This window comes from Centroberyx affinis, unplaced genomic scaffold (assembly GCF_046629955.1).
Source record: "Centroberyx affinis isolate AG114_WGS23_722 - 3 ecotype Tasmania unplaced genomic scaffold, CSIRO-AGI_Caff_v1 ptg001065l_1, whole genome shotgun sequence".
Lineage (NCBI taxonomy): Eukaryota > Metazoa > Chordata > Actinopteri > Beryciformes > Berycidae > Centroberyx > Centroberyx affinis.
In genome coordinates this window covers 129,540-154,675 of record NW_027279615.1, presented here as the reverse complement: position 1 = coordinate 154,675, position 25,136 = coordinate 129,540, and the positions used below count along the sequence as shown (strand labels likewise).

The 25,136-nt window shown below is 42.9% G+C and overlaps 2 protein-coding genes across 2 annotated transcripts in view; one reads left to right on the top strand and one right to left on the bottom strand.

The window, feature by feature from the left end:
• Positions 1-1,938: 1,938 nt before the first annotated feature.
• On the bottom strand, positions 1,939-4,281 carry LOC139647250 (N-acetylglucosamine-6-sulfatase-like; the record flags this gene model as incomplete). Its single annotated transcript, XM_071523110.1, has 4 exons — positions 3,971-4,281; positions 2,957-3,016; positions 2,398-2,604; positions 1,939-2,004 (listed from the first exon to the last, which is right to left on the bottom strand). Coding segments are annotated over exons 1-4 (495 nt in total), but the record flags the coding sequence as incomplete, so codon positions are not given.
• An 882-nt stretch (positions 4,282-5,163) lies between these two features.
• Positions 5,164-25,136, top strand: part of tbc1d30 (TBC1 domain family, member 30) — a 32,190-nt gene continuing 12,217 nt past the window's right edge. The window contains exons 1-9 of the mRNA XM_071523112.1: positions 5,164-5,879; positions 8,115-8,279; positions 16,697-16,758; positions 17,118-17,183; positions 17,954-18,079; positions 19,604-19,789; positions 20,020-20,089; positions 20,597-20,695; positions 20,841-21,009. Of these exons, the coding sequence (XP_071379213.1) occupies positions 5,342-5,879; positions 8,115-8,279; positions 16,697-16,758; positions 17,118-17,183; positions 17,954-18,079; positions 19,604-19,789; positions 20,020-20,089; positions 20,597-20,695; positions 20,841-21,009 (1,481 nt within the window). The 5' untranslated portion in view covers positions 5,164-5,341. The remainder of the gene's footprint in view (positions 5,880-8,114; positions 8,280-16,696; positions 16,759-17,117; positions 17,184-17,953; positions 18,080-19,603; positions 19,790-20,019; positions 20,090-20,596; positions 20,696-20,840; positions 21,010-25,136) is intronic.

Below are 25,136 nucleotides of genomic sequence, written 5' to 3'. Positions count from 1 at the left end.
TATGCTATGCAAATACTGAATACTATGTAGAATAGGCTACAACTGATATGAGGTTTTGAAGACTCATACTGATGTTTTTGGACTGAAGCGGCCTAATAGCCAAACTTTTGTGTCAATATTCAATTTGACCATATTCATGCCAAAAGATTATAAGTATTCAGTGTTTCCCCCCAGAATTGTATCCTTGTCAGGGTGGAAAAGCCTCTGAAACAGCATTTAGACCATCATGGGACACTGGGACACTAAAGCTCTCCATGTGTTAACGGCTTCCCATCGACAATCAGTGTAGTTTTGATCAATTATACAATAAATATATAAATAAACAAATTACATCATATCTATCATATTGGAAGGGGGCGACACGGACTGGCTGAAATCTGAATAATAATAAAAGATCAACATCGGCCTGATTTATCGCCTGTGCCTAATGCAGAAGAAATGCCTAATGGGCATCATGTGCGTTCCGGCCTTGGCTCCCTCCCAAACAGAACAATTTACACTACGGCAATTTTCAGCAACATCACTACCCAGCTTATCGGTCAAATAGATCTGTGGAAGATGCTGCATCACTGGCTGTGTATACTGTGTTAAAACATCTTGAAGGTAAAAACGCCTATGTCAGAATGTTGTTTATTGACTACAGCTCTGCATTTAATACCATTGTACCTTTTAAATTGGTGTTAAAGCTCAGGGACCTTGGTCTTTGTAATTCCATCTGTGAATGGTTAGGTGACTTTCTGACAGGCAGACCTCAGACAGTGAGAGTAGATACCAGCTACTCATCGACCATAGTTCTCAACACAGGAGCACCGCAGGGTTGTTGCCTTAGTCCCTTACTCTACAGTCTGTTCACATATGACTGTGTTGCCAAATATCATAACAGCATTGTGAAATTCGCGGATGACACCACAGTGATTGGACTGATAAATGACAACAATGAGGACGCCTATAGGAAAGAGGTGAGGGACCTATCAATATGGTGTCAAGACAACAACCTCTCCCTAAATGTTGGGAAAACAAAGGAGATAATTGTTGATTTTAGGAAGTCCAAAACTGTGCAGCCACCAGTTTACATCAATGATGTCCCTGTTGAAATTGTGAATAACTTCAAATTCTTAGGCATACAGATCTCAATTCAGTTCTTCTTAAGAACGCACAACAGAGACTATACTTTCTGCGATGCCTTAAAAAATATGGACTGTCCACAAAGACCCTTGTAAATTTCTTTCAGGCTACCATACAGAGCATCCTTACTGGAGGCATACTGGTGTGGTTTGGCAACCTGACTGAACAAGACCATAAACAACTGAGGAGGACAGTAAAAACGGCTTCAAAAATCATAGGAACACCACTGACACAGATTCAGGACATTTACACCTCCTGCTGTAGAAGGAAGGAAGTATTATGGAGGACAGCAGCCACCCAGCACATGGTCTGTTCTCATTCCTTCCCTCAGGAAAACACCTACAGACAGTTTTTACCCCCAGGCGGTTAGATTACTGAATAGTAGCACTTTACATAACTCATAGTGATTATTATTTGTGGGATCTCTTATTTATTGTTTTTGTTTTTTTATTTATTCTTATTTATATATAGTTTTTAAGGGCTGAGATAGAGCCAGGGCAGATGCATTTCATTGCATTAGAATGTACATTGTACTTTTTAAATGTATGTGACAATAAACTTGAACTTGAACTTGAGCTAGGCTGCATCGACCCTTCACTTGGCTCCACTGAGATACGGAAAACGCAGAAAGATCGACACATTTATCCCCTCGTGCTTCAAGATGTTATCGCTTGTTTCTGGGAAATTCTTGAAATGAGCCGACTGAAACCAGTGAGAGGTACAAAGCCACATCAGTGGCTACAGGCTTAACTGTCCCATGATGTCAGACAGGAGTCTGAGAATGAGTTTATGACTACAAGGTCTCAGTCTTACCAGTCCGACCCAGTAGTTCCAGCCTGGAGGAACATGCTCCACTCCCCCGGCCTCCGAGTGCCCATACTGAAACACACACACACACACAATGAAATCAGTTACATTCAAGTTTTTATACCACACACACACACACACACACACACACACACACACAGAAAGTCACTGTTAAACATGAACACAGCCAACACAAACAAATCAACAGGACCTCCTGGTTCCCCATTTGACCATCTGTTCATCACAAGGGTGGATGCTACTTTGGCAGCAAGACATCTTATGACAGCAGATCTTATGACTGTGCGTAAAACACTTTCAAAACATCAAGGCCAAGGTTTATTGGGCCCTCGAACCACACTAGATTGGCGGACAAATGTACACCTTTTCACTGTTAACACAGTCAACATCTGGTGGTCTTTGTAAGCCGGGAGACAGGCAGGAAACATACGGAGTCCCCTCCCTCACCTGGTTGAGGTATTTCCCAGCGAAGAAGGTCTGGTAGCCTCCGTAGCTCTGCAGCAGGGCGGGGAAGGTGTGGGGCTCCTGGCTCTTCTGCCAGGCCTTGCTGCTGCAGTTGCCCTCTAAGGTGTTGTTAATGACATGGTGGTTGTGGGGGTATTTCCCCGTCAGGATGCTGGCTCGACTGGGGCAGCACAGCGGGCTGGCAACAAACTAATGGAGGGGGGGGGGGGGGGGGGCAGAAGAGAGGGGAGGGGGGAATTAAACAGGGCAAAAGAGAGAAAGGGATGAGAGAGCAGGAAATGGTTTTAGGATGCAATATGCTTAAAGTGAGGTTTATGGAGGCCCTAGACTTATGATAGGCAAGTTATGATATGCCTTAAACTGATAAACATTTTTCTGTCTTGTCAAGTTAAAGTCCAAAAAGAAGCAGGAGCAGAAATAGCTGAAAATAGGCTAGGTCACCAGAAAAACTGGATCAACACTTTCTCTTTCTCAGTCAAAGGTTAGTAGATATAATCATAATTATGACAATGAAGGTGACAATAATGTTGATGATACTTACCGCATTTGTGAATGAGATCCCTGCATCACCGATGAGTTTTTTCGTCTTGTTCAGTGGACTCTGCAAGGAACGGATTTGGTTTGATGAATGAAATTTGCTGTGATCAAACATTTCATATTTTAACATGCAACCAACATTCACCGAGTCACATATTGGCCTCTGTCTCATTGCAAGACATAGGCTACTCAAATTAGACAACAGGCCCCATCTGTCCAAATGATCTTCATGGAAATCAATTTAGGAAGGGAAGCAGCCTTGGAGTCATCAGTTAAAAAGGATTTGGTGATGAGGCAGCACTTTTTTCTCTTACTTACCTCCGTGAGTAAGCTGTTCTCTACAGACAAAGCCTACTGCACGTCAGCTAATTTAGTTGTCTTGACAAATAGGGAGCAGTAATGATGTGTGTTCCTACTTTCAAATGCACAGGCTGACAAATACATTTCTCAGCAGTGTATTCTGGGATTTGCGCAAGTATAAATAGTATGTCCACTCCTTTTTCTGGACATAATGGAGAGATAACCACCTTTCATCCTAATTACTAATGAAATATATGGAAGGCAAAATGCACTGCACACCCATTTCTTCCACAGCCTCGCTACTTGATTCCTCAGCAGTATACCCACCTCTTTGCCAGTGTACCAATATGGGTATCATGGCTGATAGTGATAATGATATTTTTTGGATTGAGACTGCAGATATCCAATATTTTGTGCCGGTTATTCACTAAAAACGTCAAAAAGCAAATGCATTTATTGGGGGAGGAGGGCAGTGACAAGGCTGCTGACTGTGTGAGATGCCTACATGATGTGCACAGCCAGGAATGTGAAAGCTATCAGCCTAAAGTGTCAACTGAGGATCAATAACCCACTAATTTCTTATGCCACAGGTCTGCAAACAATTTATGAAGCTTGTTAGAGAAGATACTAGCAAAGAAACCAAACTAGCCGAGCAAATGAGCCAAATATTAGCATAAGACTAGGGTATAGATGCAGGAAATGAATAAACTTGACTGACCAGACCCCCGATAGCGATGTCCAAGTCGTCGGTTAGAATCAAAACAATGTTGGGTTTCCGATATGACTTGGCAGCAGCCGCTCCGCTCAGGCTGCTCAACAAAGTGACGCAGATTAAGAGAAAATTCAACAAGGCCGGCAGACACGAGCGAGTCGAGGCCATTTTCCACAATTAAATTATAAACAGTTGACGCCGTCCCTCTCTTTCCCCAAGTCTACAGTCGGGTAACAGCGTGAAATGTTGTTAGTGAAGTCTTCACTACAGCAAACCAAGGTAGACAAGAGAAACGGCCTATTCCGTCTGAGACAACACTTCCCTGTTTCCTGGTCATGTGCTGCTTGGCTACGGAAGCCCGAGTCAGCTGATTTGAAGACGTGCAGCCCTCAGGACGTCATGATGCCGTGTGTGTTGGAGCAACAAGTCTTTCAAGCACTTTAAATCTAGTTAAATTACTAAATACCAGGTTAAAAAGCAGTTAAAAAATGACACATTTTTTTATTTGTTTATTTCATGTATTTATTGTCATTTGTATTGTTTTATAATTTATCTTACTTTATAGGCTATCTTTTCACAAGGGCTGTAGGGTCAGAATAGAAAACATCATAGAAATGGAGATGGAGAAGTTTATTTAGGGGTTTAGTTATGTATTTATTCATTAATCGTTGAAGACAAAATCCTGCCCATAACTAGTAGGTCAACTAAGGCAGCCCATACACAGACTATTAGAATAAGGCTGTATAGACCTATGTTCCAGACTATTTTATTAATTTGCTTTATGGCTAAGGTTATCTTATTATTTAAAAAAGTCATACAAGGGATGTAATAAATCCATGCTATTACTACCAAGTGATTAGTCTTAGTTTGCTATGGTTATAATACATTATTAAGATGTTTTCTTTATATAGTGAAATTCCATAGGCCACAGTGGCTGAAATAGCCTGCTGTAGAGTAACGTGCTACTATTTTCCGAGAGGTGGCGGATTGGGCCATAATAGTTTGGGCTCTCCTCTGATTGGTCAATCTACTAGTTGAAGGTAGGCTACTCTTCCGACGCGCACCTGCGCACCTGCTGCACCTGTCTCGCGGCAGAAGAATGTTTGGCCGCTGCCACAGAAGTTTGGGAGTGGGCTGGACCACTTCAGGCCTGCAGGGGAGGAAGGAAGACAGTCTGGAGCTTTCAGGAAGGAAACTAAACGCCGTCAGACGGGCTCTACCTCCCGGCTGAGGAATGGACTGCTCCCGGAACTCTATCCTCCTCCAGACGCGCAGGGAAAACTTTCTATGCCGTTTATTGAAATAATGACAACTGACATCTAGAAGAACAATACTAAGATCAGACGGGCAGTTTTAGCCAGTTTAGCCCCAGTGAAAATGGCGTCGCAGGTGGCATTAACCAGGAATGAACTTTTGGAAATTGACATATGCGACGGCGGCGTGTGTTCCGAAGACGAGAGCGGGATTTTTATCAACTCGGCCGCGTCTCTCCAGGACGGTTTCTCCGGTTTCCAGCAGTGGAGCCCGCCCGACTCAGGCTCCATCTCGGCTACTGCCGAGTTACTGAATGACACATCATCACCTCCCGGACAGCAGGAGGTCCCCAACGGGCACGGGGCTGCACCTGGCACCATTACTGCCACCCAAAGGACCAGCACGGCGGGTGACTCTGACTCTGAATCCCAAGGAGATGAAATGAAATGTGCACGTACTTCCATAGTGGACTGCTTGTTGATTGAGCTTTACGACACGTACAGCGGCGGCAACAGGAGGAACGTGGACAGTTGGGACAGCTCGACCGAGGCGTCCAGCTCAGACGCTTTTCTGGGTCGCAGTAACACTGGATCCAGCTTCCTGCAGGAGCTGCAAGAGAAGCACACCAGGAGGCATCAGATGAACTACCTGGCTCAGAAAGGTGAGGTGTGTGTGTGTGTGTGTGTGTGTGTGTGTGTGTGTGTGTGTGTGTGTGTGTGTGTGTGTGTGTGTGTGTGTGTGTGTGTGTGTGATCCCTGATACCTCCCTTTCCTTTGGTATGGAGAGAAATTCACGCCAAACTCCATTAAAATATATGGCAGTTTAATTTGGCCTTGGATATTAGTAAAGGTACCTGATAAAGTATGACTCAACACTTAATCTGAATCTTAAAGTGCCACTCTTCAATTGAGACTCACCAAGCAGCACTTATTTAAATACAATTTCAACTTTTAGAATTGGTTTGTGTGTTATTCCCTCAGTAGAAAGCAGTATTAACAGGAATGTAGTACAGGGTAAACCCACCTGAACTTAGTTTACCTGCCTTTTTATTTACAGAGGAGGTGCCCACCTTTCTAGGACTGACATAATCCTTTATAATATAAAGTCATGGTACATCATATTAAGTAGGCTAGTACCACACTGACGTAAATTATATGAACAGGTGTATATAAAGAAAAGAGTGTAAATTAATGTTTTTCTGAAAAATATAATTTTGGTTTATATTGGCGGTCCTTTACCTTATGGTGACCACCTACTCAAGGTCATAGTTTGCCCACCTTTTAATTTGCTACTACATTACTAATTGTGAGACAATTTTGAAAAAGCAGTCCTATTCATCTTCAAGTCACTTCACCTTTATTTGATAGTGAACAATGGAGAAACACAAGAAAGCATGCAGGAAACAGAGGGGGAAATGGAGTTATATGAGAGCCAGAGGCAGAGATGGACTTAAACTCGCAGTGTTGTGAATACAATTGTAGCTTGTTTGGCTTGCTGAGCTACCTGGATGCCCCATTATGAATTCAATAGGATGGGTCTCTAATGAATACTATGTGCCTTACATTCTTGGTTTATCCAAAGCTATGTAGACAGTAGTTTTACAAGGCCTACAAGAGGATTTACTGTAATCAGATGGGGGCAAAATGCCGCATGTCTGTTTCTCATACACACATACACACAGGCTGACAAGTGTGTTTACAGCTCATTTACTACTTGTCAAACAGTGTCGCCTCAGAGTCTTGAATGGCACGTTATTGTGAGCGCCACGCTGCCATTGTTTCCTCTGTTCCTGTGGAATCCTTCAGTAAATAAACCCCGGCCTGTGTGTGGAGTGTTTGCCCTCTACGGCTGGGTTTACACTGGGTTCAGGACGGTAGGCTCGGTCGAGTTAAACAAGGCGGTGGGCTGATGTGGGATCAGCACTCAGGAAGAAGGTTTCAAGGCTGCTGGGTCTGGAATCGTTCTGATAAGGCCGCAGGCAAAGAACAGTGAATTTTGTCTTTTCTAATGTGTTCGATCACAGCTTCATGGCAAATGAGGGAAAAATCTGAGATGATTTTAATATATACATGATAATTGGTCAGCAGGATGGCATAGTGAGTAGGGAGACTGTCCTTCACCCACCAGCAAGACAGAGAGGAGGGTTGGGTGGTCATAGGCCTTCTGGTTTTTGGTTACTGTTTGTCTGCAGCATGGAAAACGGACTACAATGACTGTGATATTCTGATCTGAGCTAATGGCACTTGGAGTAGAGACATCCCAAGATAATCCAAGCCATAATGATCAAATTTGACAGCACTTTGCTCAATAGATCATATATGAGACAGAGCTGAATAAATACATCCTGTGTGATGTGATTCTGAGACATGAAGACAGTGGGAGACATAGACACTGTGTCTGTGTGTGTGTGTGTGTGTGTGTGTGTGTCTGTGTGTGTGTCTGTCTGTCTATTCCTTCATTAAGTTTCATTTGAACATCCAGGAGGTGACATTAAATGGTATTCCCACTGGTCACTGAATTCCTGGAATATCATGGAATTTAGGTGTATTTCATATAGGGGATGTTGGGGAATCAATTCTCTAGGAAAGTCAGGGAATATCAGGGAATTTTACAAATCAGTCTCTTGACAGGAATATAGCAGAATGTATTTTGCAACTAGTTTCACACATTCGTTGCATTAGCTGGTGGTTTTCAGCCCAATTGTAGAGGAAACCAGACTGTTCAACCCTTTAGAAAACCCTTTAGAAACCAGGAAGGAAGAACTGTTTTTAGGTCATGGAAACTTAGTTATGAAAAGTCATTGAAAAGTCATGGATTCTTTTCATCATGGTGGGAACCCTAATAAACTCTTAACCCCCAATATTTTGTTTTTGTGTCTATCCATGTGCGTTTTCAGCCCCTGAGGAGCTGCATTCGATCATCCAGGAAGTGAAATACCGCACAGGCCTGCAGTCGGCCAAGCTGCTCCGCCAGCTGAAGAGGCGAGACCGGCTCTACCACAAACTGCAGAAGAACTACGACATCATCACCGCGTGCCTTCAAGCCGTCTCACAAAAACGACGTAAGAATATGCAGTTCTCGCTTTGCATGATGCCTAACAAGACGGACAGGTTTAAAGAGATGCCTGTTAACCACCAGGAGTGCTGCAGGTCCCACAGGTGCTCTTGGAGGAAAGGAAGAAAGGAAACTTAATCACAAATATGTTTTCATGGCATGAAAAATCCAAGTCTAGGCACTCATGTGGGTTTGAAAGTTAAAGGTCTTTAATAGAGAGGGTTTAAACATTAAAAAAATACCTACATGCCTTCATCAGGGCAACTTTCAAACCCATATGAGTGCGTGGACTTGGATTTTTTTATACCACAAAAACATATTTGTGGTCATTCCTTTCATTCCACTAACTAGTATTGATTGTCTCAGAAAAAGAAGCAGCTGACACAACTGCCACTGCTTGTATTCAAATTATTCTCCAACAAATTAGTCATAAAGATGTGAGTGAAACGGCAGCTCAACCCCCTGTTTGCCCGACCTTGTCACACTGTACATGATGTCTAGGTCTTATAAGGCTTATAGGCAAAAAAGCTTCTTTTGTCAAGTTGAGCCACTGAGTGCTTGGCCAGGACATAACTTGAATCTGGAGTTGAAATTGAGTCTGTCTTCTTGTTGTTTGTCAGCCTGCATTTTTGTGCAAAATTTTTTTAGTCTAGTTATTTGAAGTTCATGGTGTCTAGTAGATGCCATAAATCGAGGAGTTTGCCAAATATTTTGTATAATTGTTTTTATTTTTTGCTATCAAAATGATCAAATCTAAGATATTGAATATCAGCTCAAAAAATTGCTATCAGCAGTTTCAGTCCAAAAATATCAGTATGGGTCTTCAGAAACCGATATCAGTTGAACAGTAGTGTCTGCTTTGGATGAAAACATAGTAATATAAAATATGTCTGTTATCAAGTGTTTTTTCTGTCATACTTTTTGTCAAAACAGTCAACACCACTCTGCAGAATGGCAGATGGCATTTAGCTGTAAGTGAATACAGGTGGCTGCAGGTTGTGTTACATTTATCTCAGCCATCAACCGCTCTGACTCACTGCTGCCAAATCCTCTCCATCCTGTTTGGGCAACCAGTCTAATAATAATTTGTCGGGTTGTTTTTTCTTTCCTTGACATTTACTTAAATAGCTAAAACACACTCATTTTATCCAACTTATATTTCTATTGAAGAGCAGGGTGGGGAATGTTACTTTTAAAATATCATCCATCACAGATCACCTACTGAAAATAGTTAGACAAACCCACTGATGTTATACAGTTGCTTTGAGTTACTTTTGAATTTAATGTGGCTTATAAAAAATTTTACAGTTTTCAAGTTAAAATAAAAATTAGTTCCAATTTGAGGTGATTTGAATACTTCTAAGTTGTGTGCGTGATCAAAGCGATCATTTTTTCAAAAGTGTCTGCAATGTAAAATATGTGATATTGGGTGTCTTCCTCATATGTGAAGGGATTTTAGGTTGTGGGACGGACTCTGCATCTGTATAGGACCTCGTTCTAGTCGGCATATCACATGCCATATGAAAAGTACTGACCAAATTTACATAAAAGACAGTAACCTAGACCCTCCCATGCAGACTATGGGGGAAACATATGTTCATTTTCATATCCCAACCTCCCTGCCCTCCTAATCCAAAGCTGCTCCTGAATATTATTCTCATTTAATAGACTGTACTGTTGCATAAGAGACTATTGGAATAACATGGCCTACAGAGGTAATTTTTCCAGGGAGGAGATTATGGATTAAGACTAGTCCTAGAATAATATATGCATGTAATTATACTCCGGACTAAACTAATGAGGAACCTGATTGGAATTCCTTTTTAAGAATTGGGACTAGGCTCAATCCATGCTATGAACACGTTCAGGGTCCAATTTTTGTAGTCAACAATTCTCAAACTCATCTACAGATGTGTGTTCACTAGAGAATAACAACAATCCACCAAAGAGAAAAGTAATTGAGAGAATTTAGGTATGCATTGTGTTATTTTTCTTTTCTTTTGAACTCTTCTTTTCTGTCAACATGCAGCATGGCGGCTAACAAGGAGGTAGGGCATAATATACTTCAGCACTGTTGCATTGATTTTACACAATGTTTTATGCAAAGCCTTTAATGGGAGTCTTGCAAATACAATGTCACACCACTATGGTGGTTTCATCCAGCAGCTGGTATTGAATCACCAGTTACTGTACATCTGACCATCGTCATGGCTGGTGATGTAATGGTAGATAATACGGTAAACCATGGACTTAAATTATACCATTAGCATTTACATTAGTTGAAGAAACTCTATTTTACAAATTAGAATGTCAGTAAACTGAGTTCAAGAGTGTTTGCCCTCTACTGCCTCCCTGGTTATGGCACATTATCATCAGATCTGTACAATTATGGATTAATAATGTCAATAAGCCTAGATTTATTATCCATGCAGGAAGTCCTTAATGGTAAATCAGAATCTCATGCATTATTTATTCTGTTTGCAAACATAATTTTCTTTGTTCATTGCTCATTTTTCTGCAGGCGATTCTGTGAAGTAGGTGACTATTTATTCTAAATCAGTGTTTCTTAAATTTGGGGCCCACAGCAGGTTGCAGGACTGTGTCTGGTGGATCCCTCCCTGGTGGGTCCCAGACTGAGTAATCCCTCAATTTGGATTTAAAAGGGGGTATTTCTAATAAACACCACTTTATTAGGTGCACTACCCTGTTTACGCAAACAGTTCACTCCTCCAGGCTGTGAGTCATGTGGCTGTGACTCAGCATATAAATCATTCAGACAGAGTGGATTAGTTCAGTTACTGTTCGACTAAACGTTAGAATGGGCAAGACACTTAATGGAAGAGGCTTTATGTTCTGGTTGGTGTCAGATGCACCAGTTCCAGCATCTCAGGAACAGACGTTCTCCTGGGATTTTGGCACTACAAGTTTACCAAGGATGGTGCCATGAACAAAAAACATCCAGTCAGCCAAAGTACCACAGCTGGATGACTGAAGAGTCAAATGGGATGTATCTTGTTCTATAATGTTCATATGATTTCTTATGAAAAATGTATGCATGCTTGATTCGTACTATACCTACACATTGGTACTATACTTACACATGGCCAGCCGCATAGCCTATCGCTAAAAAACATTTGGTTAAGGTTAGGTTTGAGGTTTAGGCAGCTAAAACTTTGGTTAAGGTTAGGTGAAAGTGTGTCCTACCCAGTAATAACTATATACACTGAATGTACAAAATATTATCTTCCTGATATTGAGTTGCAGTTCCTTTTGCACAGTCTGCATCTTTGTCTCAACGCTTAACAATCCCTCTGCAACTCATCTGCTTCTCCTCATCTACATCTCCTCCTTTGTGATTGGTTTAGATTTAATAAGGGAAATCAATAAGGGATAATGGCCTTTACTCGGATTCACCTCATCAGTGTGCTTCATGAAACAAGCAAGTGTCCCTAATATTTTCTACATTCAGGTTTCTATGCAAACAGCTCACTCCTCCAGACAGTGAGTCGCTCATTATCATATGGTGAAAAGATGATCAACTTTGTAGTGTCATGCTGTTTTCTAAAATGTGGTTACTGTTATGTTCTGTTAATGTTTCAATCACCTGTCAAAAAGGAAATAATCTTTACACACATAGTTATAGCCTCTACTCTACTCTCCGTCTTTTTTCCTCTCCTCTTCACTTATCCCCTCCTTTATTTTCCCTTCCTCCCTCCTCTCTTTTCCTCTCCTCACCTGCTCGCCTCACATCTCTCTTCCTCTCCTCTCTTCCCCTTCTCCCTTCCTTTTCTCTCCTCTCCTCTCATTGCTCCTCCTTCTCTCCTCCTCTTCCTCTCCTCACTCTTCATCTTCATCTCTTCTCTCCTCTCTTTATCTCTCCTCTTCCTCTCCTGCCCGGCACCATTACCTCATCCCCCGCTATCTCCTCCCCACACGTCTCTCCATCCTACCGCATCCCTCCATCCGCGCACCTCCTCCCGTGACGCCAAACCGGAGGAGGATGAAGAGGTGTGCGGCAGCACCGCCGACCAGCAGCAGCAGAAATCCTTATTTCCTCCTTAACGGATCGGCTTTTTGACGCTTTAAATCACATTTTATTCAGATGTAGGCCTATGAGTCATGTGAATATGGCTGCCTGGACGTTATTCTACCGCTGAGTGATGCAGGGACTTTTCGGAATGGAATGTCTTATTGTTTCCGCGCGCATCAGTCGGAAAATCAAGCCGTCACCGGAAGAGATTTAAAAGATCCGATCATCAGTTTGATCGATTGATCCTTGTACCATCTTGGAGGAGGGCATTCGGGGCTACAGCCGCGTCTTTGCGCATCGGGATGGACGCGCCACCTGCCAGGAGGACGTGAAGGAACATATTTTATTCAAGCGAGGACAAATCCGGGGAAGAAGCGATGAAATGATCGAGCGGGTCGAACAGTTCGATCACCGATGAGGCAGGAGCGGTTCGCCGCCGCCGGGCGGAGGCCGAGGGCGGGGGTGAAGCAGCGGCAGCAGGGATCGGGAGGGGTCGGTAACATCATCAGCAACGTGCTGAAGAAGCGGAACGGGATCTCCAGGAGCGCGCCCCGGCTGCTCTGCACCTTGGAGCCAGGTGACCGGTCAGGATGTCTGGATGGGACTATATCCACTAAACCTTATGGCAAAGTCCCTCCATCCCAACACTCCCAAACCCGCTTATATAGACATAGACTCGATTTCTGGGGAATTTGTAGTGGAGCAATGCCTGCCGACTGACAGTATTATTTCGGTCCATGTGATAAATTATTACACATATGGCTTCCTGTAGCTATATATAGACCTACTTACCCACATATTATTCACGTTATTTTCCTTCATATTTCCTCTAATTTGTTATTTTTTGTCTATAGGCCTGCAAGATGTTTCATTTTTGGTATATATTTGTATATCATATGTCCATGTTTTTTTCCCATTGTTTTTCATTGTTTTTTTCTTCATATGATTTAGTTCTACTGCTGCTATTTTTCACACCCTCATAATGGTGTTATCCATACCATTTCATAGGCTGCTTTCATTCATACATTTCTGCTTAATGTTCTGGTTAAGTAAAGGCTGCGTATGTTTACATGACCCTATTCCGCTACGTTCTTATTCATATTTTCCTTTGTTTTATTTTCTGCTGCAATGACCCAATTTCCCTATACATCCTTAGATCATAGAAAGATAGATCATTAAAGGTTCATCTTTAAGTCACCAAACTATCAGCTTAATCTTGGTTCTGAATGAATACCTGAGCCTAAGTGATTTAAAAAAATATAGCTATATATAATAATAATAATAATAACAATTCAAATCATGGAAATATTCAGGACCAGTGTTCCCTCTAATCTGATAGTTTGGTGACCTCATTTATCACATATCATACCAAATAATAATATCTTGCCAGTCATCAGTCACTAGGCAAATGATATTGGATGCAGGAACTTTGCCATATAGTGAAACCCCTGATTCAGGTGATGCCTATATCCAAAGAGACTTGCTATAGGGTGAAGAAACCAGCATAACATTAAGTGGTAGAGGGTGTTGTGTTTCTCAAATGCCATTGTGCCCCTGCAGAGTTTCACGTTTATTAATCCATTGCAATGTGTGGGTTTGACAACTTAATTCAAGGATAATAGTAGTCCTATACTACTGTGGTGCTCCATAAAACAGACTGTCTAAACAACTGTCTATTGGCCTGTGGTGCTGAAATGAATGAACACTGTTGCCTCACTAGGTTTTTGTAACACTTGGGTTAGGGTTATGGGTTGTGGGGTGTTTTGGCTTGGGCTCCTCGTCTGTCTTTGTTTGGAACCCAACTTAATGCAGCTTTCAGTCCTGAGGGTTAGAAAAAAGAATACAGAATACGCAAGAGTAAATGCACATAATAAATAAAAATAGAATACAGACCATAGTTTAAGTAGGAGGAGGATACTGGGGGCACAGACTAAAATAGGAGATCATAGCCTATACTGTCATTTCATATTTTCCTATTCTGGGGGTTATTATCTTGTTGGGGTTGTCTACTGCTGCATGTGGAGGAAACGCTGACAACACTCAGCTCTGCTCAGGCATCCATCCATTGCTCAAATGTTAGATTGCTGAGGCTCAGTTAGTGATTTGTAAAGTATCTAAAGGTTATTACTGAAACAGTATTTAATAATATCTCAAGAAAATGCCTAATCCTGTCTGCAGGGGTTTTCAACCGTTTTCATGTGACTGACCCCCAAATAGATGCACATAAAGCCACATGGACCTTTATTTGGTACGATTTAGTCGCAGTATGCAGAGATGTGGTGGAGGTAAACCAATGTAAACTCAGTTTCCCCACTTTGTTATTTGTAGAATAGAGTTTACCAAAGTTTTTAGGCTGATATAAATCTTAATGATATTAATTTGAAGTAGTTTTAGTATACATCGTAGTACACCCTATATGTAAACGTTTTTATTTCCCACTAAATCACTGCCTATATTTGAAGATTTTGTTTTTGTGTTGATGTAGTATTGAATTGTAGAACTGTCTACAATGTAATGTGGGGAGATAATAGCAGTGAGAGTCACACCTATAGACCCCAATAGTCTTTGTTATACATTCTCTAATTTCAAATCAATTAAATTATAGTACAATTAAACTATTACTCATTTTGATGAGGCACCCCCTGGAACTCATCAAGGACCCCTGCATTTCCCCCGGACCCCATTTTGAGAAACAGAAGTGGGACAATGTTAGCCTTCACAGTATGGAGAAGTAGTCTAAATACACACATTGGTCGTGCAGCGGTGCTACGGCGTGGTGTCGGACTAATCTGTGACAGGGAAGTAGGAGGGCTTTCCGTGTTAATCCTCTCCCAAAGCCCCGAGAATAAAGCGGCGCTCGGCCAGAATGGCGCAGGACAAAGCGACAGGGACTGACGATGCAGGTTAAACACCCATTTTGTCTGCTATGAAGGAGTTTTATTGTAGAGAAACCGAGATTGTACAGTCTGTTAGTGTGATCGGCTGCTGTTGGAGACTGATCACGGTGGGATAGATGGACAGAGAGAGAGAGAGAGGGGGAGGAAAGAGAGAGAAATGGCCGCAGCCGTTCTGTAGTTGTTGGCCAGGAGCCGAGAGATGTCAGGACTTTCCCTCTTAACTTGAGATCAAAGTTTAATTTGCGTTCGGTCCTTTGATGGTTTAGCCCACTGCTCTAAATATTCCCTAAAGAAGTTTGTGTGTGCGTGCATGTGTGTGTGTCAGAGAGATATTACATGATTCCCTGTAAAGCGGAGATTGAAATGCGGATTCAGCACCACGCGGAAAAGGACAGCGACTTCTCCCCAAAGCGTCTCAAATGGTCTCAGAGGTTCAAAACTCATTTCATTTTCACCCCGCAAGTTTTCTATTTAAAGCTAAGCTCCGGCGTTGAAACCCGAGGTTTTGTAAAGGCTAACATCATCTTCTTGGAAAGGCTAAATCGCTAAATTTCCCCTAGGAGCTTTTTTTTTTTTTTCAATCGGGGAGATTGTAAATTGTGACCCGGGTCTCCTCATTCTTTTCCGGATTTGGGATTTTAATATGCTGTCGCTGTCCGAGTTATATAGGGATGTAGTGGAAGGTTAACCCACCAAAACTCATTTTACCCACTAAAAAATCCTGATGAGGTGCATTCAATGTATGCATTATAGTAATAAGTATCAAACTAATGTTACATGTTACAAGTTATATGAGGGGAGTTCAAGAAAAAAGCAAAACATTAATGCTTTTCTGTAAGTGTAATTGGTTTTGTTTGCATTGATGGTTGTTTGCGTATGATGATCACCAACTGGAGGGCAGAAGTTACCTCTTCTTATATTTACTACTGCATCACCTGTGATGTAGCTTGGGTCATTCATAATATATGGCTAGCTGAAGCCTCTTGATATCAGTCCATACAGAAACTTAAGTGTGTCTGAGTGAGTGAGAGACAGAGGGAGAGGAAGAGGCATTAGATGGCACTGGTAGAGAGCAGCAGAGAATATAGGAGGATCCGGTTAGACTATATAGATTGGGTATAAGTATTATTGCTGTTTTTGTTATTATGTGTTTCAATTGGGAGTTTTGGTGTAATTGCTGTTTCAGAGGCTTTCCCGCTCAGTCAAGAAAACAAAATATGGGGGAAATACTTTTTTGGCATGAAAATTGTCACATTTAAAGATGTCAAATATCGGCAATTGGCAGCTTTAATATAAAGATGTCAGTATGGGTATCGGCATTCAAAAACCCATATTGGTCATACAGGGTACAGCACAGAGTAAAGGTTTTCAGCTGGACTCAAACTCATCCATCTTGAGACTTATGAGTCCCCGCTGGCTGGGGTTTGACTGGATACAAGGAAGTCAAATGGATACGTTTTAAGACTGTTCTCACTCAGCGTCTCTGTTTGTTTACAGGAGTTGACACAAGGCTGAAGTTTACCATTGAACCGTCGCTGGGGAAGAATGGATTCCAGCAGGTGAGCGCTCCGGCTTTTCTGAGCCTGGTGGGATTCACATTGAGCCGTCGAGCTCGGGGGAGCTTTTGTAATCAACAAAGTCTTAGTGATCCGGCTTAATCCGATTTGGGCTCCTAAAATGCTACGCCTCTTGGGTTCAGTTCAGGAGCGCGCAGACATTTTCTGTGTTCGCTCTCAGCAGGGCTCAAAGCCCGAACTTGTCAGATACAAGGACTACAATACAAGTAATGAGTACAGGTACTCATTGATCTGAAGTGGTGTGTGTGTGTGTGTTACTACTGTCTCGGTCCATGGTCTCAACAGGACTAACCTGGTTAAATGTAGGGTAATTAAAAATGTGTGTGTTTTCTTCCCTGCAGTGGTACGATGCCCTTAAAGCGGTGGCTAGGCTCCCAACTGGAATACCCAAGGAATGGAGGAAGAGGGTATGTCAATTTAACATTCAGTGGACACTTTTATCCAATATATTTATACAATTTTGTCTTTATTTCTCTTTTCAACCCTGGCAGTGTTAGTGCCTTGCTCTACTCACTGAGTAACACAGGGAATGGAACCCTTAACCCTGGAGAATCTACTGCACCTGTCCATGAAAAATCTCCTATATAAAAGGACATTTGCATGTATTTCTCCTTTCTAATGTGTCTGTGCAGAACCCAAAAAGTGCTGAATAAAAGAAACCGATGATCCAGATGTCCTTTCCCTATAAAAGTGGGGAGCGAGGAGAGTTGTACAGTCTCGAGTAGAGATAGCAGAGTCTCAGAGAATAATGAGACTGCGCTAAACTGTATAGAGGCACTTTGTCCACAACCCACTCCATTCATTATACATTATAGCTTTATCTCTTGGGAAGAGAGAGAGCAGGGAGATGGAAATGATTACTTTCATCTTCTCAGAGGTGAGATAAACAGTGAAATGTCCTCTCTTACCTTGCAAAACGCAATGCATCATTGTGAACAGAAGTGCTGGAGTAGGGAGAAAGTTTAGAATTGGACAAATAGGAAAGGAAAAATGTTTGTTCAGATGACTCACAATACAGTAGCAATAATTAATAATCATGAAGAGAGCACTATGTACAATGCTGGATATTCTAATCTATCCCAATATCGGTACCGTTTCTACTTTAGGTTTAGACCTAGAAGCAGTATACAGTATATTATTCTCCCATTAATACGGTTCCTTGTGTATCTGGTACTAGGTGTGGCTAACCCTGGCAGACCAGTACCTCCATAGTATCTCTATTGACTGGGAGAAGACGCTTCGTTTTGCCTTTAACGAGCGCAGCAACCCGGATGATGACTCCCTCGGCATCCAAATCGTCAAGGTAACCAGATAGTGTTTGTATCTTGGGGTTTAGGGGGAGTGTGTGTGTGTGTGTGTTGGGAGGGGGTGTGTAAAGAGGGGGATGGGATGTGTGTGTGTGTGTGCAGGGGATTTTGTGTGTGTATGTGTGTTTTGAGTGTATGTCCTGAGTCAGCAGCATGGTGTCCAGTGTCGAGGCCCCAGCATTTTTGAAAGCCCTTTCTAGTGTAATGCAGGGACTCTTCTCTTCTTCGCCTCTTTTATCTAGCCCAGAGCCAAGGCTCATCAAAACATGCTGCTCCTCCAGCCATGTAGAGACCAACCAGGAACAGTTATGGAGCCAATTTACGACTTTCCTTGTCAGGGTGGCCTCTGAAACAGCATTTAGACCATGGGACACTAAAACTCTCCATTGATAGTAATAATAAACATATTCATGCATACTTGTCTGGAATCTGATCAAAATGTTGCTTTGGAATCAGTTCAGGTTAATGTATGTATACAAAAATAAATAAATATGTAAACAAACTGCATCATATCCATGGACGACACTGACTGGCCGATATACAATTTTTAACAGAAGGCCAAAATTGGCCCAATATTTCAGCACACTTGTCATTTGAGGACCCATAAGGCAACTTGACAACTTTAAGAAACCCCAAATTAGAGCAGTGAATATAGCTTCACTAAGTCAGAAATTTGTTAGGTTGTTCAGAGGTGGACGACACTGACTGTTCAATGACCAATTTTTAATAAAAGGCCATTGTCTTCCCAATATATTCGTCTAACCCCAATCGTGACCACTAGCTACAGCAGGGATGGGCATAGTATGCAGGTTTTCACTCCAACCATACATGATATCAGGTGATTTCACTGATTAATACACTTTCAACCAGAGAGGAGGGAACTGTCTGATCTGGCTTTCTCATGCTGGCCACTGGTTTGATTGACAGGTGATCTTTGGGAAGTGCAGAATCAACACAGCAATGAGCTCTTAGGAACCAAAGAGACAAAATAAAAAAAACATGCATCTTGCAGATTGAACAGCCCAAAAAATGGCTAAAATGAGGAGACTAGTGGACATGAGGCCTTAGTACAGCTTTTTACATGAACACTTACTAATTGTATCGCCTACTAATAAAATCTGTCTCTTGAAAGTTTCCATGCTTGAGTTTGACGTGACTGCCCTACTATTTAGAGCAGTGTCCGGTCGAGGATGTTTGCTTTCAGCTGTGCGTCAGAGCAGTGGATGTCTCCATCATGGAAAACATTACAGCTGTTTTCTACTTCCCAGTGACTCAGACATTCAACAGAGTAATGGCTGTTCCCATTAACAGGGCAAAGTCTGATCTCTCTCTCTCTCTCTCTCTCCCTCTCTCTCTCTCCCCCTCTATGTGGGCCATAAGACAGTGATTTTCCTCAAGGTTTGCCCTTTAATCAGGGGATGAGGAATTGTCTTTTTTTTTTGTTTTTCTTCATTCCTGATCAAAAACAAAATCTGCAGTGAAATCAAATGATCCATACTGTACCTCCCTCCCATGCACAGGACCTACACAGGACGGGCTGCAGCTCCTACTGTGGCCAGGAGGGGGAGCAGGACAGGGTGGTGCTGAAGAGGGTGCTGCTGGCGTACGCCCGCTGGAATAAAACGGTGGGCTACTGCCAGGGATTCAACGTACTGGCTGCACTCATACTGGAGGTCACAGAGGGCGATGAGAGCGATGCACTTAAGGTACACACACACACACACACACACACACACACACACACACACACACACACACACAATGATAGCAGTTGAACATACTGACACAAAGAAAAATGAATGAAAATATGTAAAATATGAGAATATACTAAAAATGAAGTATGAAATAAGTGGGAAATTATAAAAAGAGTAACACATTAAATATTACTCCACAAATCAACAGCTGATATCTGTCTGTCTCCCCTCTCTGTATTCAGGTGATGATCTATTTGATTGACAAAGTGCTGCCGGAGAGTTATTTTGCCAACAACCTGCGGGCGCTGTCAGGTAAACACAACACACACACACACACACACACACAAACACAGTCTCTATAGAGCTGGAGTGGGACATGATAATCAGAATATCACCGAGGTTCAGCAAGCATTTTGGTCATTTATTTGTAGCAATCAATCAGTCCTATAATGTACGCTGCAAGACAAACAGCTAAACCAAATGTGTTTGCATTTTGAAATATTTTTTTTTAAAACACGACAAAAGATTATAGACAATTGCTTTAGCCCAGAAATGGACCACAAGTTCCATAATTTTGCAGCACAAAAGAACAGAACTTGTAGTCCACTTGTAGTAAAAAATCAAGCCTCTACATTTTATATACTATAATATGACAAGCTGGACTCTACATGTCCAAATTTGTAATGATTTAAATAAGGCTGTTATCATCAATAGCATTAGTTTGAGATGTCTTCAGGGACCAAGGCACCATGGGACATTCCAGCTCTATGCTGTAACTCCATCTCCACTTTCTAATGTCTCTGCTCCTGTGTCTGTCAGTGGACATGGCGGTGTTTAGAGACCTGCTGCGTCTGAAGCTGCCCAGACTGTCCCAGCACCTCCACCACCTACAGAAAGCTGCCAACAGAGAGGCCGGAGGTAGGGGCGCGTGTGTGTGTGTGTGTGTGTGTGTGTGTGTGTGTGTGTGTGTGAGGGCGAGAGAGAGAGAGAGAGAGAGAGAGATACAGAGACAATTCATTTAGTAACAAATCTCCATCACAGTGCCTCTGTGTGTTTCCCTCAGGCAGCTACGAGCCCCCGCTGACCAACGTGTTCACCATGCAGTGGTTCCTGACCATGTTCGCCACCTGCCTGCCGCCCCCCACCGTGCTGAAGATCTGGGACTCGGTTTTCTTCGAGGGGTCGGAGGTGCTCCTGCGGGTCGCCCTCGCCATCTGGGAACGACTGGGAGAGTGAGTGGGCCGCTGCACTGAAATACATTTGAACAGTTTGGTTCCAAAAATGTGAGATATTTTTAGATTGAAGCTGCTGATAGCTGATATTTTGTGCCAGTACTTTAAATTTGACAATTTTCATGCTAAATCATTAAAAGAAATCAAGGATTTCCCACAGAATTTAATTTTCGACAGGATGGAAAAGCCTCTGAAACATTTAAGCATTTAGACCATGGGACACTAAAAGTCAAACCCAGGGTGATACTGCTGCTATTAATAGTAATACTACTAACATTAATACACTATTATATAATATGATACACTATTACTGATAGTAAAGCATACTCATGCGTACTTGTGGAGAATTCAATGAAAATGTCTCATAATCAATTCAGCTCAACGTCTTCCCATAGACAACCAGTGTAGTATTGATCAATTCTACAATAAATATGTAATCAATCAAACTGCATCATATCCATCATATCATAGGTGGACAATACTGACTGGTCAATCGGATCTTTAATAAAAGCCCAATATCAGAAAACCTACATATCTAGTCTAACCATAATAGCAATAGCACAAAATTAAATGATGTTATGACTTCTTAAGGACAGAAACAGTCTGAATAATATTGTGAAAATCTGCTCCAAGATTATTGGAACTAAGCAGAGAGACTTGGGCTCTCTTTGTGACCAACACATTTTGAGGAAAACACAGAGTATACTGGGTCTGTCAGAGCATCTTGGCATGTGAATCTTCACTGTTGCCTTCAGGGCGTCGGTATGCTTTACCTGCTTGTAAAAGCAATTGCTTTTCCAAGTCCTTTATCCCCTCTGCTGTCTGGCTGCTCAATGCCTTATAGCACTTTTTTGTTTGTGTGCATTACATTTATTTATTTATTTATTCTATTTTTATTTATTAAAAGAGCTAGGAGGTCACACATAGCTGCCCCCCCTTTTTTTACTCTATGTTCCTGCGAGCTGACACATGCAATTACCCTTTTAGGGATTAATAAAGTTGTCTTGAATCCTGAATCTTGAATCTTGAACACAGTACTTATTTAAAAAAATAAAACTTTTTGATTTGCAGGGCAATGTTAAGTTTTTTTTAATTTAGTTTGGTGAGGTGTCCTTTCTATTCAGACAGAATGGCACATATCACTCTTAAATACACCCCAATACTTAGGGTGTGTTCACATGATTCCAGTTTTTTCAAACTGCCAGTTAGCATGTTTTGTTTTTTACATGAAAGCATGGAAAGCGGCCGCAGACACTTTGGAAAAATGCTGATGCTTTTTAGACAGAGAGGAACACAACTTGAGAAAAGTTCAACTTTTAGGAGAACCTATGACATGGACCGGCCAGTCAGAATGAAGAAGTGGGTAGGCAGGCTACAACCAAAAATAACATGGAGAAAGTAGGCTACTTGTAAAATAGTTAGTAAGCAGTCAGTGAGGAACACATTGGCTGTGTTGCTGGAGTTTCCCCTATGTGTCTGAGAGTGTCAACTACATGCAGCTAATCCACAGGAACAGTGCACAACCGCTTTTCCAAATTATCAGCACAAAATATTGTTGAGGCTGCTATTATTCCGCTTTTTTAATATCTGCCACGAACATGAACACACCATTACTTCTTCGTTTGTTTTCCCCTGAGTGACAAGTTTCACGCTTTTATTTTGAACGGAAATTCACCAAACTTCCCGGTCTTGCTCTGGCTACCTTGACGCGTCTCTGACGTCACCTCTAGAATTCCTTGAACGTGCGCGAGGCTGCTTTGGTGCCTTGTTTGTGGCAATTTGCACTCGCACACGCGCGCGGTGGGGAACCGCAACGCGCCCGAGGGACCAGAGAGGTACCTCGCGACCTCACGTGAAGACATCATGAAAAGATCATTTAGGTTTCAAGTCATAGGCTGTCATACCCTCCTCCTACCAGTTGCATTGCTTTGGCTGCTGTCAGACAGGAAGAAAAAACTTGGAATGAAGGCATGAGTATTCATCATCATCATCATCAACATCATCATCATCACCATCATCTTTCATCTTCTTCCTATTCTTCTTCTTCCTCTTCTTCTGCTTCTGCTTCTTCTTCATGATTACAACGGGCCATTTAATAATACATGATCATTCTGGGATCGCAGGAATATTTTGTAATATTTATTGTGGTTCTGACCCTTAACCTCAATATTTAGTTGCTTATAATGTTGACAATTTAAGAATTTAAGTCAATCAAACTTCAGCAATATATTAAGACTTCTTTTAGAGCTGCATTATATGAGTAAATTATTTTGGACTAAAATGTCAACTGGAATGTTAAAATTCCAAGGTCACAATGTGACTCCAGGATGAGATAAATGTAGAAATGGAAGCTCCACTTCCATTTCTGAGTTTGATCATTTAGGATAGAGAGAAGAGATGGCTCTGTTTTTAACAGCATTTAAATAGCAAAACCACACAAACAAACAACGAAAGTCTAGTTACATGTACACTATGACTATTGTGGAACTTACAAATCTCTACAGAAATAAAACCATACAGGCAGCACATTTTTTTTTGATATCGTTATTGATATCGTTTATTGAATGCAAGGGGTTTGTAAGGGGGGGGCGGGTGGGGGGATTTGGAAATGGAGGGGGGTTGGGTGTGTGAGCTCAGGTGTTAATGTGCTCACATTGAAGAATTGGAGGATTTCTAGGAGTCTGAGTTGAGAGTTGACTCCATCTTGTCCTCCTTGTTTTTCTTCTTTTTCTCCTTACGCTTTGGAGTAAGGGCATCAATGATTCTACGCAGGAAGCTCCGCTTCTTTTTCTTCTTCTTCTCCAGAAGTTCATTGAGGTCCCTCTCCAGAACAGCGAGCTTATCCGCCATGAAGGCTTTTCTCTCTGCCCACTCTCGCTCTTTCTCCTCCAGGGCCTGCTTGTTGTCAATTTTGGCCTTGAGGAGACCGGCCCTCTCCTCCTGCTGCTGGAGGAGGCAGCTCTCTAGCTTCTGCTCAGTGTGCTTCAGAGAAGCCGTGATGCTGGTTTCAGCCTGGGCCTGTTCCTGAGCTAGTTCCTGGACCTGGGCCTGGGCCTTTTCCTGGCCCTTTTCCTGGGCCTGGACCTGCTGGGCCTGTTCATGGGCCTCGACTTGGGCCTGTTCCTGGGCCTCGACTTGGGCCTTTTCCTGGGCCTGGACCTCAACTGGGGCCTTTTTCTGGGCCTTTTCCTCAGCCTGTTCCTGGGCCTTGACTTGGGCCTTTTCCTGGGCCTGGACCTCAACTTGGGCCTTTTCCTGGGCCTTTTCCTCAGCCTGTTTCTGGGCCTCGACTTGGGCCTTTTCCTCTGCCTTTTCCTTGGCCTGGAGCTGCTCCTGGGCCTCGACTTGGGCCTTTTCCTTGGCCTTTTCCTGGGCCTGGAGCTGTTCCTGGGCCTCGACTTGGGCCTTTTCCTTGGCCTTTTCCTGGGCCTCGACTTGGGCCTTTTCCTCGGCCTGTTCCTGGGCCTTAACTTGGGCCTGTTTCTGGGCCTTAACTTGGGCCTGTTTCTGGGCCTCGACTTGGGCCTCGACTTGGGCCTCCTCTGTCTTTTCCTGGGCCTGAGCCTGTACTTGGACCTCTTCTTGGGCTTTTCCCTGGGCCTTTTCCTGGGCCTCTTCCTGGGCCTTTTCCTGGGCCTGAGCCTGTTCCTGGGCCTCGACTTGGGCCTTTTCCTGGGCCTGGACCTCAACTTGGGCCTTTTCCTGGGCCTGAGCCTGTTCCTGGGCCTCGACTTGGGCCTTTTCCTCGGCCTGGACCTCAACTTGGGCCTTTTCCTGGGCCTTTTCCTCAGCCTGTTTCTGGGCCTCGACTTGGGCCTTTTCCTTGGCCTGGAGCTGCTCCTGGGCCTCGACTTGGGCCTTTTCCTTGGCCGTTTCCTGGGCCTGGAGCTGTTCCTGGGCCTGGACTTGGGCCTTTTCCTTGGCCTTTTCCTGGGCCTCGACTTGGGCCTTTTCCTCGGCCTGTTCCTGGGCCTTAACTTGGGCCTGTTCCTGGGCCTCGACTTGGGCCTCGACTTGGGCCTCCTCGGTCTTTTCCTGGGCCTGAGCCTGTACTTGGACCTCTTCTTGGGCTTTTCCCTGGGCCTTTTCCTGGGCCTGAGCCTGTTCCTGGGCCTCGACTTGGGCCT